Genomic DNA, 14,542 nt, shown 5'->3' with positions numbered 1-14,542 from the left:
GAGAAGAATCAGGCAGCATATCTCTACTGAAATGGACTGAGCAACGTGTTCGACACTAACGGGCGTCACATCGTTTGATGGAAAATAAAATGATCAAGAGGGCTGAATTCAAAGACACCCGAAAACTCAACGGCAGGTTAGTTTGTTCTGCTGAAATTTCATTGAACTCCAAAAAGTACTAGTTTGTTTGCATGTTGGGGCATGCTTCTAGTGAGACAAGGGATGTTTAGGGAGAGCTCATCGTTGACCTCCTGGACAGATGAACTAAATTAAGTGGATTGGATTAAGGTCTGGCGAGTGCAGGGGAAAGTCAGTGGTATTAACTCCTTCATCCTCCAGGAACTGCCTGCATACTCTCGTTACATGAGGCCGGACGTTCTCATGCACCAGGAGGAAACCAGGAACCACTGCATCAGCGCAGGGTCGTACAGTGAGTCCAAGGATTTCATCCCTGATACCTAATGCCATTCAGGAAGTTGTTGCCTGTAGATGTCTGTGTCTCCCAACATGCATATGCCTCCTTCTCTGGACACGTTCAAGTCTGTCACATGTGCTCAGGGTGAACCTGCTGTCACTATCAAAAGAACAGGGCACCAATTCTGGTATTCTATGGCAAATGCCATTCGGACTCCACAGTGCCAAAAAGGGAGCACAGGGGCCATAAGAGCACATTGGACCCTCGGGCCGCCCTCATGAAGTTATCTGACTGTTTGGTCAGAGACATTCACACCGGCAGCCTGCTGGAGCTCCTTTTATAGCTCTGGGCATGCTCATCCTGTACAGAGTACCAGTCCCACTGATGGGTTAAGGCCTTCTATGGCTCTGTCCAGCTCTCGTAGGGTAACCGTCAGCTGGAATCTCCTCCATGCTCCTAAGACACAGCAAACCTTCTGGCAATGGCGCGTACTTGTGTGCCATCCTGGAGAATTGAAACTACCCGCCCCCCCCACACACACACACACACACACACTGACCAGATCAATATCCCAGCTTGATATTATGCTCCAATTAAACAGTGTTTCTAAAATCAGACGCCACAGGAACAGATGAAACTAGAGGACGCTGCATGGTCATTGGACAGTTGTCAGACTTTTTGACTCCAATCAGACCACAACTTACAAAGTGATCATTTCTGTGCTCAGTAAGACTTTAAACTAGTGACTGAGACCAAAAGTACAGACAAAGTGTTTACAAAGGTTATATATTAAGGGAGCAGCAGAGTCCTTTTCTCTAAGCTTTTCAATCAACCAGAACGTTTTTGTTCTCGGCCAACAGAGGCGCCCCCTTTTGGTTATTAAAATATTTGCAGTTTTAAGGCACTTAATGAGTGAAACTAAACTAAACATTAACATCATTATGTACAACTGAGTTTTTCTCTCCAACATTTCTTCTTCTTTTGTAATTCCTGCCCTAAAATGACCTTCCTTGTTCTTCCTCTTCCCTCACTTTGCTCCCCTCTCTCCAACTCTGATTATTTGTTCTGTCGTCCTCCTGCTGTGTTTTAGACTCAGTGAGACCAGCTGAGTCAGACAAAGGCTATCTGTCTTTGTAATTGGGGCAACACTGCATTACACAAATAAATATAGTCTAACCCTGACATAATAATCAGCAGTTAAGGCCATGTCAGTAGACATGGAAACAACCTTTTAAACAGTCTGGATAAACAAGTTAGTCACAAGTAGAAAAATCGGGTTCTGGCACATACATGGATTAAAATACAAGACACTGGTACCAACATAATGAAGTCAGCTGAATAAAAAAGCCTATCTATTACTGATAAAAAGGTTGAACTAAACCATAAAAGACGAACAACACTTGTTACTGCAGGGGGTTAAACGCTGCAGGGTCAGTAGATACAGGCTCTGTATGGTTTGCTTGGGTTTTCTCATTCTGTGCATTTCTTACTTTAAACCCAGCACACATTCATTTTTTTAGTATGTAAAAGATGGATGAAACCACAGTGATGTCATCCAGTGGTCTTTGGACTGTTTGTTTTATGGAGATAAATGTTTAATCTCAGTTTGCTGCTCCGTTTGGTCCCATTTCATTAACAGCTAGAAAAGCTAAACTGAATGCAGCACAGAGCAGCTCATCAAAGTACAACATGCACATCTATGGTGCATATGTTCAGATAATCTGTGTGCTGCACACCTGCACTGTTTTGCTACTGTCGTTAACTAAATGTTTTAATAATATTTCATCACTTTTTAATGTTATTTTATCCTTTTTTTTAGACTTTACTCTTTTTGCCAGAATTAACTTGATAAATACAAGTTTTAGTTTATTTGGAGAGAAAAGTCAGAGGCCTGTTACAGATGCACGTCGATTCAAATCAGTTTGTAGTGTGTTTGGAAAAATGACAGCTGGATAAAATCTTTGGCTTCTGTTGCTTTTAGTCTGCAGTTGGTCCTCTGCTGCCACTCAGTGGACACAGGTTGAACTGCACCAAGCCTCCTTCAGCTTTTCAACATTTATCTGTTTTCAGTTATTAAAGTCACAGAGCAGATATCTGGTGTCTCACTTGGCAAACTCTTGAAGGCCAAAATCACCTGTCCAAAGAAAGAGTTTAAAAAGAAAACCAGTGCCGGCTGGCGAACAACGTGTCCAACTCACAGTAGAAATCCTGTTTTATCAAAACAGACGAAAGCATGAGATTGTCCGTCCACAGCTCTGATCATTTATTCTAATCTGGAGTTCAGATTCTGTTTGACGAGTGTGCTGGTTTATAGTTTAAGATATTAAATAGCAACACAGACTCATAGCAGCATGAAATGAATTTAATCCACTGGTTCATGCACCGAACTGCAGTGTGTGAAAAACTGATGTACTGCTGTAACTCAGAACCTGTAACTGGACCTTTATGTCCTTTAAGCATGGGGGATTTATACATATGGACCCACATAAAATATGCAGTATGAGGCTTTGATGACTTTAATTTTTAATTTAATTAGAAAAAAAGAAAACTTTAAATTTTGAGACATTAAATTATTCTCAGTTTATGTTTCATAGTAAATGTGGATTGTTGTGCCAAACTGATGTGAGTTCACACTGGTTCATTTTAAGTTTGTTGCAATAATTTTCTCGCCTTTATTCCAACTAAAAACTGTGTCCTGTCAGTGATGTCTGTAATATAATAATTTGATATGTTGATAAATTAAAACTGTTCACTGCCAACTCATCTGTAGTATTTCTTGATTGAGTGTGAATTTAATTGTGTTGTATCATATTTAGCAGATAAAACAATAATATTATTTATTGTTATTCATTTTACAGCCATAATGCTTCGATGTCTCACTTAGTCTGCTGTGCTTCACTGTGTTTGTGTGACGGCAGTGAGTGTTGTAGGTAGTTGAGATCACGCTGAGACTCTTCAGAGGTCCGTACACGCAGGTGTCCCCAGGATACGGGTGGTGTGTCGGGTGGATGATGGCTTTTTCTGCTTCTGTTTGGGAAGTGACTTTGTTCTAGCAGCTGCTGGTGGGGTCTCAACACCTTATAGGGCTTTGGAGTTGACGTTACGCTGCAATGTATAGTGGGAGCGCGGCGCCACAAATCAAAACAAACACACTGTGTTGGAACGACGACGACAAGAAACATGCTTAAAAGCAGCTCAAAGGAAAACGGACGGTATCGAGACCGATTGCATCCAGAGGCGAAGCGGCGGGACTTGAAAAAAATAGAGTGCATCGCAAATGTGGACCCGTATGAAATACGGCCGTGGAGTAAAGACCCAGACGACTTACCGCCGCTGTCCTACCCCGATATCTTCACATATCTTGTTTGTGGAGTACGCGCTTACACTACGAACCAGTTTCGTAATTACAAGTCGCTGGAGGCGCACATCCAATTTACTAACAGCGGGGTGCAGATGTGGCAATTTTCAAGCCGCCAAACTGTGAGTACGTCGTCATTCAAACCAAGGTAAGTCAGCTGGAGCGCATCGAGTGTAACAGCCATGGTTCACCCCCCACCACAGTTGATGTTATACATTTATCAATGAACTGCTAACATCTCGTTGCCATATTATGTGTCCATAATTGTAAAGTTGATGCAAACTACCACACTGATACTCGGGCAAGATACTACAGCCATTTCATAGGCAGGCTTCCCGTCAGTTGTGTGAAAGAATTAGCGAATCGTTAGATAACACGTATGTCTGCAAAGTCACTCCATTCGATGTTTGTTCGCAATTTCTAGAACCTCCGAAGCCACCAACGATAATGTTATTAAGCTATAAAGAGTGATATGAACATATATTTAGAACTTACTGGAAGGAAAATGTCCGGTAAGTTAAGTGATATCTGGAGATGGAAGCGAACTGGATATCAGCTCGTCTCACGGCGGCTCCTCGTGTTGCTTCCAGGTTGGGAAAGAATAAAAAGACAAACCCTTTTTAAGCGTATTCCTGTGCGGGTTGTGCGATCGAACATTGCCGTACGAACCACGGCTGTTGTGTGTGCTTTCGCTCCTTTGTCGCTTGCGCTTTGTTTGGACCCGGAAAATGGCGCATCAGGCCAAAATCCTTTCCACGCCCACCCCTGTGACATCACGCTCCAAAGCCCTATAAGTGTTGCTGTCACTGAGGAGTGTGCCGATTAGGAGTGCATCCACACATTATCATAGCCTTCACACACTGTAAATACTGTGAAAACACGAAATTATACATTTTTTCAGAAGCTAACTTGTCTTGGAACATGTACACACCCGAAGTGGTGCGCTCTTACAGAAAACGTCCTCCCAAACACACCCCTCCAGGTCTCTTTGCCAATGTGAGCGTTGAAGTCTCCCAGAAGAACAACGGAGTCACCAGATGAAGCAGCTCCACTGCCTCAGTGAAAACCTCCACCCTGCTCACTGCCTTTCACCAACCCCAGAGCGGGCGTTGAGGAGAGCACGGGTATGTCTAGTGAAAACACTGAATATTAACTACAATACTAACACGTGTGTTTTAGTGTGTTTGACTCGCATGGTGTGGGGCAGCTACTGTAAACTGAAGCCTGCTGAACTGAACATTTTGTCAAATTAATGCCAAAAATTATGAAAAGAAGTTAATAAAATGTCATACTTAGATTCACATTTAGACTGATTGCTTTCTTTTTCAGAGAAGCCACAGCACCCTGCGTCATACGCACTGAGGATGTAATAAGATTAACAACATGATCGACTTCTGTGAGAGCAGGATCTAGGTAGCTGCTCTGCATTACGGCAGCACACAGATAAAGGAAACGGCAGAGGAAGGATCGCTTCCTTAAAGGTGCACACAGAAACCAGCCCTCGTGTTTGGTTTTCCTAGGGATCCACAGGTCTTGCCTCATTTAGTGCTTCACACCCAGAGCTCATGATAGCAGCTGAAGGCTGACCTGAAAAGTGTGATGAAGAGTGACATTCATGTGGTGTTGCATCGTTCTGAAAAATGTCCAGTTTTGAGCAACATAAGAAACCAAAAAATAAAAACATGATAAGTGTTTTCACATAAATGATTCAACTTGTTGTAGATTATTTCCTGTGGTTCACCAACGTCTACACCAGCTTCTACTTGTCATCACAGAAGCTATAGACCCTGTGCACTAGAAAATGCTAACCTCCTGTATTAAGACCTGATGTAGAGTTGACCGTTTCCTGTAGCTTTATTTTGCGGTCAATCGTTAGTGCGAAGATGGACCCAAAAAACACAAAAACGGAAAGATTGCATTAAGTGACAAAGAGCAGAAGGTGGGAACGTGCAGATCGATTGGTTGTTTACATCACTCAACACAAGCAGAGCTGCATTACAAAATCAGAAGCACATCTCTGTATAGGGACACTTCTTATGATTTAAACAGGCAAATGTTCAGCATTCAAACTACAGGTGAACAATAGTCAAAGGTTCCCCGTTATGTTGATATCAGCTGGTCAAGCGCACACCTACACAGCATGTCAACAACAAAAAGCCACAGAAACAAATAAATGAATGATTGCTGGTAGGGGTCTCTATATATTAGTATTTACGAAGGGTATGTTGTGACGTACCTTCAAAATGATCTTCTTATGGACTCATGTCCGTGCTTGTTCTGCTAGACCTTAGTGCAGATTTCAGCACTGCAGTGGTTTGTATCATATCTATCTAATAGACTCCAGTTTGTGCATGTAAATGGAGAGTCCTCTTCAAACACTGAGGTTAATTATGGAGTTCCACAGGGTTCAGTGCTAGGACCAATTCTGTTTACATTATACATGCTTCCCTTAGGCAGCATCATCAGAAGCCATAGCATACATTTACATTGCTCCATCACTCTGCATTTAATCATTATTTATTTTTCATCTCTGGCTCTCAGTGTCTTTTGTCCTGTCTTCCTCCCCTCACCACCGACTGATCGTGGAGATTGCTGGCCAATCCTGAGCCTGGTTCTGCTGGAGGTTTCTTCCTGTTAAAAGGTTTTTCCTTCCCACTGTTGCCCAGTGCTGCTCACACGGGGTTTCTCTCTATTGTTGTAGGGGGTATACCGTGTAATATAAAGAAGCTTGAGGTGACTGGTGTTGTGATTTGGCGCTATAATTGAATTGTGTTTTGCAAATGTTGTGGTTCTGTTGGCTTCATCAGGTAGTGGCCTTCAGCATACAATGGACTGGTTCACAGGTGAGTCTAAACCACCAGGAATGGGAACCAGCACCTCCAAGTCTGTTCACGGGGGAGTGGAAGATTAACCGATGGATTGGTCTGCGGTTAAGAGAGAGACTGCACACTTCCTCCAAAGGGTGCATGGGAGTTGCTGACACTTAGAAATATGGCAAAGAGTTTAATCATTTAGGAGAAACTCAGAGTGGAAGTGCAACTCCATATCGAAAGGAGCCGGGTGAGGTGGTTCAGGCCTCTTACTCAGATGCCTCTGTGGTGGCTGGATGAGGTATTCTGTGAATGTTCTACCAACAGGAAGTCCCGGGGCAGACCAAGGACATGCTGGGGAGATTATATGTCTCGACTGGCGTGGGAACACCTCGGTGCCTCCCCACATGGGATGAAGGAGGTGACTGAGGAGAGGAAGATCTGAGTTTATTCACTTAAGATGCTGCTCAGCCCAGCCCCTGATAATCAGGAGAAGATTAATGGGTAGAATATGACATAACAAACACTGCATGATATACTATATATACTATATTAAACTGTAACATGAAAGAAAATGGAAAAAATCAGAGAAACCATGAAGCAAAGTACGATGCAATGTATTTGAATCCAATTTCCTCCATTTGATCAGTTTCCTTTGATTTTTTTGTACATTTAAAGTGGTACATAGGAAAATGGGATTACAATTATTATTATGCATACAGTGTTGACTCATGAATAAATATAGTACATTTTCTAATAAGTGAAAAATTAAAAGGATACAACAGCAATACAAAGTGAAAATCACCAACAAAACAACAGTTAAACCAATTTTCTTTAGTCTTTTGAGACATTTTATGGAGGCACAGTTTTTATTTTATATGGAAACAATAATTCGGTGCTCCTACTTCTGATTGAAAACAGACCTAAAACAGAGTTTTTAATCATCTGAAAGCTTAAACGTTTACCCGTAGCGTTATTATTTGAATAGGGATACCACTCCTCAGCTTTCATTATTAACCTCTTAAGCCCCACGCCTACCTGATCTCCTGCTTTTTGCCCCCGTATCAGGGGGCGTTGGGGCTTAAGAGGTTAATGTGTTTGATTCATGCATATACAGTAATAATCTGACCTTCTGATTATTTTCGATTGAAGAGTTCAGGAACATCTCAATAATCACTTCATCAACATTCATGATAAACAAACATCTGAGTAAACGTGATTCAGTAAAAACACGATATGATAATAACCTCACTGTTGATCTTCATGTTAAGCTGACTTTAATGAGTCACAGCTAAATGAATTTCACTGTATAGGACATGCACCGCTTTTCACGGCCACAACTGTAGCTCCAGCTACAGCTCCCACTACAGCTCCCACTGCAGCTCCAATTGGGCCTCCTACAGCTCCAACACCTGCTCCAATAGCAACTTCAACAGCAAGTCCAACACCAGCTCCCAGACCAATACCAGGAATTGCTCCAGCAGCAGCCACAACAGCCTGGATGAACCAGTTGTCTTTCTCTGCCAGTCTCCGTGCTTCCTGGGGTGTCATGCCTGGATTTTCCCTCAGAAGTCGCTCCATCTCCTCTTTTATGGCTTTCTCTGCCTCCAGGAATTTTTCATTGGTGTAGCAGCTTCCTCCGTTTCTCTGAACCATTGTGTTGATCTTCTCCAACAGCTCTCTGACCTGAGTGGGATCTTTCTTTCTGTTGTTAAAAACATGATATCTTCTCTGACACTGATCGAGGAAGTCATTGAGAGCTTTACTTTTATGGATAAATGTTTCTATGTTCATGTCATCGGCCTCCAGATTGTCTCCATGTGTGAACAAGGCCATGGTGTACTGTGCTGCTGTTTCTCCAAACACCTTCTGAAGGATTTTCACTGTTTCTTGTTCTTCTTTTGTGAATCTGCCAGCCTGGAGCACAACCAGGAACACATGAGGACCAGGAGCAACAAATGAGATTGATCTAGCGATCTCTCTTTTCACCTCCTTTTCAGTTTTGCTGGTGTCGAACAGACCCGGAGTGTCAATGACAGCCAGCGCGTGACCACCAAATTCTCCCGTTTCCTTTCGGCACTCTAACGTTACCGTGGAAGGAGATGTTGTGGATATAAAAGTTCTTGTTCCCAAGATGGTGTTTCCTGTTGCGCTCTTCCCAACTCCAGTTTTCCCAACAAGGACTATCCGGAACTTGGGTTCTTCCTCTTCTTCATCATCTGCCAAACAATGTTAAAAACATGACGCTGATGTTAATGTTGATCAGACGTGTACATTTGACATTTTCGTTCCATTTTCCTTTGGAAGGAAATGTTTTTTAAAAAACATCAGCAGTCTAAAAAGTATGCTTTAGTTATCTGGAGCCTAAACACTGAGCTGACAGTACCAGGCTGCTGAGATGGATGAAGGAGAAGCAAAACCTTGCAATTGTGATGAATTTTGCAGGAAAGTTATATTAATACGAACTTTTAAAAGTTACATAGAATTTACAGGAAGCAGAGGGTCTGTTGTACGTGTGGACCAATCCATCTAAAATCAACCTGTTTTTACAACATTAACATTATCATGTTAAAATGTTTAATAACTGGATATTTACAATATGAAAAAGTTCAGCAATCCCATATTTCAGCACACACTAATAAAGATTGACAGATCATGTGACTTTCGCGCATTGCATGCTGGGAACTCGTGGCAAAACAATCCAAGTACCGCATCAAATGCAAGCATTTGCAGCACCGCAAACGTTCATTCTCCGGTTCCAAAACCTTCTTGCTTTTTCTTTTTCCCCCAAAAAAGTTCTGTACAAAACGAAGGAGAACAACGCCGGTCTGTACAAAGACAGACTTCATGAAAAGTCAAAGAAAAGATACGAGGAAAAAATCAAAGGAGTGAAAGGGTTAGACCCTTACGAGCACACAGAGGGACATAAGACGTTAGCGAGCTGCCCAACTTTCACCACGCTCATATTTATAATTATACGGTTCTTGGAGTGAGTGCATACACTCATGAAGTTTAGTAACTTCAGGTCACTGCAACAAGCCCAGGTACAGTTTACCGACGGATGGGTACAGGACCTTGAAATGCACCGTGTAGAACGAAAGACCATCGTACGTATCATAAGTTTACCAGTCTCACAAATCGTCTTCATAAATACACATTCGTTAACCGTTTATTAATAGGACCTTTGAGCTCAACGGTAATTAATTAGTAGTGGAAATAATTCCTGGTTCATTACAGAAATGTAGCAGTGACAATTCACTATTTATGCACAATAAACAAAGGAGTGACAATTTCTGTTCAGCGCCACACGTGCTTGTAACCTATATCACCAATTATGTTATGAAAAATGACGTATTAACTACAACAGAAGACTGACCTTTGTGGAAATGCTTGGAGCAGACTAACCTGTGAGCTGGATGTTCTGGGACGTTATATTTGGTCTTTGAATGGCTGCAATCCAGGCCATTCGTCGCCTCGCCTCTTGTTACTACGGAAACATGGCTCGAACAATTTCTCTTCCACGACATAATCCGATAACAACCGATCTCTTTACCGTCGGCTTCCCGTGGCTGTCATGTGACCGGCTATTGCAGTTAATAATACAACAGCTTCTTGCTATTTTTTGTGTTTCTTTTTATCGCTGTGTGACTGATTTCAATTGAAAGCCTGCGCGCGCTAGTACCTCTCGCCACGAGTTCCCAGAATCCTTTGCGGTTTTACCCCTGAATAACATCACATTTTTAATCTCTATTTAAAAAAAAACATCAAAAAACCCCAAAACAGTTACTGACTGAATATATTAGATCAGATTCTACAAATAATAATAAAAACATAAAAACAACAAAAACAAAACAACCAAAGAAATAGAGAAGAGAACATAAATGCTAAAAACAGCTCTATTAGTTTCCATGTACTTACCTAGCAGAGCATATGTGCTGTCCATGTTTGTCCCTCTGTAAGCGGCTTGTTTGTAATTGTGTTGCATGTCTGACTGCTTTCTTTTTATAGCATCTCAGTATGAGAGTCTGCTTCTAGTCCTGCCCTCAAACATGTGACATCGTTACACGCGCTCACAGATAGAAGAGATGAGGAAAAATGGGTAACCCAGGTTACAAATGTTACCACGATGCAGCGGTAACAAAAGAAAAACCTGAACAATGACATCAAATACAACGTTTGATTACAACAGCTGATTGAGCTGAAAATTTATTGCAATTTTCCTCTGTAGGTCTCTGTGGACCTTGCTTACATCCACAACACTAATGGTTGCATTTAACACGTCATAATCTACACTCATATACTCATAAGGTGAAAAAAACGTTTGTGGCAATGGTCCTAACAGGATGTGGTGGTGTGACCACGAGTTTGGGAACTGTGAGAGACCCAAGCCAAACCCATGTGCTGCTACTGTGGCCAAGAGTGAAAGAGAAAGTTTCATATGCCCTGATGACTGGACAAAAAACTGCTGCAAGTGTTACGCAAGAAAAGAAGGAGAGTAATCATAGTAGGAATTATGAATATGACCGCTGGCCCCAGTCTTCTCTAACATTTGGAATAAAAATGGCTGCGTGGAAATGAACCCTCCAGAGAGGGCTAACAGAGTTTAGACTGTTAGACTGTGTTTTAGTGTTTCCACTGAGATCTCAGTGAAGTGGTTTAGTGGATGTGGGGGTAGGGAGGGGGGATCTGGGTTTAGCTCTACGAAGATCACTCATTTTATTGGTAGTATATTCAAAACATTGTTCATTCTTTTCCAATGAAGATGATGAAGATTCAGTATGATGAGATAACCTTTATTAGTCCCACGCGTGGGGAATTTGGTTTGTTACAGCAGTGGACAGTTGCACAGAAAAATTAGGAGAAGAAAAAAAACACTGGAATAATATATCCATAAGACATTGTACACAATAGAATAGAATAAAATAAAATAAAATGCTATATACAATATGAGTACAATACAACGATGCCAGAAAGAGTATTGCAATAGATGGGTAGACCGAGAACCAATCACAGTTAGTTTTAAAAGGATTCTGGACGTGTGACCATGGTTAGTGATGGATTGTGAAAGACAGTAGTTCCCTGAATTTCATCTGGTTGTCACAATCAACGGAAGCAGGACCCAAATACAGACACGTGAAAATGAAACTTCTAACGAGCCGTTTATTGTGGCTGATTAAGCAGTGCAAAAAGAAAAAGGCCAAGTCAAAACAAAAGTGGACAAAACCTAAACTGGGGAGATTAGAAACATGAAAAATCCATAAACATGGAAACCTGACAAAAAATATCTGAAAGTGTGAAATCCTGGAAACATGGCAGGAACAGAACAAACGACCTGACCAAGAATGAATGACAGCAGAACATAAAGGGAAGTGGACGCACACGGGGAACGCCGCTGATACACATGAACATGACGCCTCATGGGAAGCAAAACTAAACACAATGACCACGGAACACGAGGCTGTCAAAATAAAACAGGAAACAGAGACACAAACCTCAGTGGGATCGTTAAGGAGACGAAGACGAAGACTTCACCAAAACACACAAAGGGCGAGGGGGAATTGACCGACTTGCACACTGAGGATGTGACACTATAGGGCTTTGGAGTTGACGTCACGCCGCAATGCATTGTGGGAGCGCGGCGCCATTTTCGGGGTCTACGAATCAAAACAAACACACTGTGTTGGAACGACGATTACAAGATGCTTAAAAGCAGCTGAAAAGAGAATGGACTGTTCAGAGGCGAAGCGGCGGTACTTGCAGAAAATAGCGTGCATTGGAAATGTGGACCCGTATGAAACACGGCCGTGGAGTAGAAACCCTGAAGACCAACCGCTATTGACGTAGCCTGACGTAGCCTGACGTAGCCTGACATATTTTCATTCGTTTTCGTCATTCAAACAAAGGTAAGTCAGCTCGAGTACTGCGTGTGAAATGCGTTTGATTTCCCTGCAAACATTCAGATTAGTGCAGCATAAATTCATTCATGAGGGGAAACTACAGTGAGAACATGTGGAGGCTGTTAGAGGGAAAACACAGTGAGTTCAGTGCATTGAATCATATCTGTTATTAACCTCTGTCTCTCTTCCACAGCATGTCTTTATCCTGTCTTCCTTCTCTCACCCCAACCAATCACAGCAGATGGCCCCGCCCCTCCCTGAGCCTGGTTCTGCTGGAGGTTTCTTCCTGTTAAAAGGGAGTTTTTCCTTCCCACTGTCGCCAAAGTGCTGCTCATAGGGGGTCATATGATTGTTGGGCTTTTCTCTGTATCTATGAAGCGCCTTGAGGCGACATTTGTTGTGATTTGGCGCTATATAAATAAAATTGAATTGAATTGAATTGAATTGAATTGATGAGACATTGTCCTGAAGGATTTAGTTATTCTCTATGGTTAAAGAAATTGCAATGATTTATTCATATTTATTATAAATTATCCTAATTATACATCTTGCTTCCATATTTGTATCTTGTGTCACTAAAAATACATTTTATTTTAATTTTATACATTGATTAATGACCTGCAGAATCTTCTTATCATATTAAGTGATTCATAATTGTCACTTTATGCTTTCTCTATCTCTAAAGTGATGACATCCTTGCATTACATACTTTAGGTTCATTTTCTGCAGGCAGGTTTCTGACAGAGAACAGGCAGATTTACACTATAACATGCAGCCTTCTATAGATGGACACATAAAGAAATGAAAAATTACATGTATGTGCTAACTTTCTAAACACTTTGTTACATTTATGATAAAGTAGTCTGCCTTGGCTCATAGTTCTTGTCTTTAAATGAACTTTGTGTGTTTCAGGTCCTGCACTCTCAAAGACTGAATCAACCAGCATTGCAGCAGTGGGTCACTGTGAGCATCACAGGGAAGGTTGAAGCCGCCCACTGCACCTGGAAGGCCGGAGTCGTGGAGACCTGCAGTCACGTCACTGCTCTTCTGTTTAAAGTAGAAGCAACAGTGCGGATCATGGCACAAGGACTGTTACAGATGAGCCTGCATGCTGGGTTTTTGCTGGGTAATGTGACCAAGATACAGCTAGAGGTTGGCCGTAAGATAGACTTCTCCTCTTCAGCTACCCAAAAAAGGCTCTTGATCAAAACATAAACAGACCGTCTGTAGTGACAGGTAAAAGGAGCCTCAAAAAAGAAAAATCACACCTGCTACTGTGGAGGAGTTGTCACTGCTATAATGCCATAATGTTTCATCTAGGAGTCTAGATTTATGCCTGTAGTGCACTGCTGTGTAAATAATTTGCATTTACTGAATATGTACTGACTGAGTCCCACTGTTCAAAAGTTGAATAAAGAAAAACGAATTTTTGCCTCTTTTTTTTTTTATTAAAACCACTTTATAGAACATCACATCAGGTACAATGATGATGTCATTTATAGTTTACAAATGACAAAATGTTTACACAAAATCATGACAGTGTTTACATGATATCACCCACTACTAATATTACTTTAATTACTGTATCTTTTGAAAAAAATACCGCTATTTATACAGCAAAAGACTTAGGAATGTTTAACAGGAGCAGGTTTCATTTTCTCTGGTTTTATTATCACACTGTTCACCAAAACGCAGCAAACCTTCACCATCTTATCCAGAAGGGTCACCTCTTCACCCTCACATGGAAGAAGTAATCTGATTGGCATGGTGGTATGTTTGAAGCAGGTCCCTTGTGTAGCGCTGGAACTCAGTCACGATGTTTCATCCATTTCATTGGCTGGTTTGCTGCAATGATGCCAAATAATTAGCGTCTCTATAAATAGAAGGTAGTTCTGCAAAATCACTCAGTAGGATGTTTGTTCTAATTTGCTATGAGCTCAGAGCGCATCGAAAATAAAACTAATAGGCTATAAAGAGTGATATGAACATATTTAGAACTTACCGGAATGAAAATGTCTGGAGCACCAACAGATATTTGGAGATGGAAGAGAACTGGAGCTCG

The 14,542-nt window shown here is 41.6% G+C and overlaps 1 protein-coding gene across 1 annotated transcript; it reads right to left on the bottom strand.

Moving 5' to 3' along the window:
* Nucleotides 1-7,885: 7,885 nt before the first annotated feature.
* On the bottom strand, nucleotides 7,886-10,568 carry LOC102787926 (GTPase IMAP family member 9-like). Its single transcript, XM_035905426.2, has 2 exons — nucleotides 10,502-10,568; nucleotides 7,886-8,802 (listed from the first exon to the last, which is right to left on the bottom strand). The coding sequence occupies exons 1-2, from the start codon at nucleotides 10,566-10,568 to the stop codon at nucleotides 7,886-7,888; spliced, it is 984 nt and encodes a 327-aa protein (XP_035761319.2).
* Between the last annotated feature and the right edge of the window lie 3,974 nt (nucleotides 10,569-14,542).

This window comes from Neolamprologus brichardi, chromosome 10, assembly GCF_056152115.1.
Source record: "Neolamprologus brichardi isolate AB-2024 chromosome 10, ASM5615211v1, whole genome shotgun sequence".
In the NCBI taxonomy this organism is placed as follows: Eukaryota; Metazoa; Chordata; class Actinopteri; order Cichliformes; family Cichlidae; genus Neolamprologus; species Neolamprologus brichardi.
The sequence above is the reverse complement of the archived record's forward strand: the minus strand, read 5'-3'. Positions and strand labels throughout refer to the sequence as shown.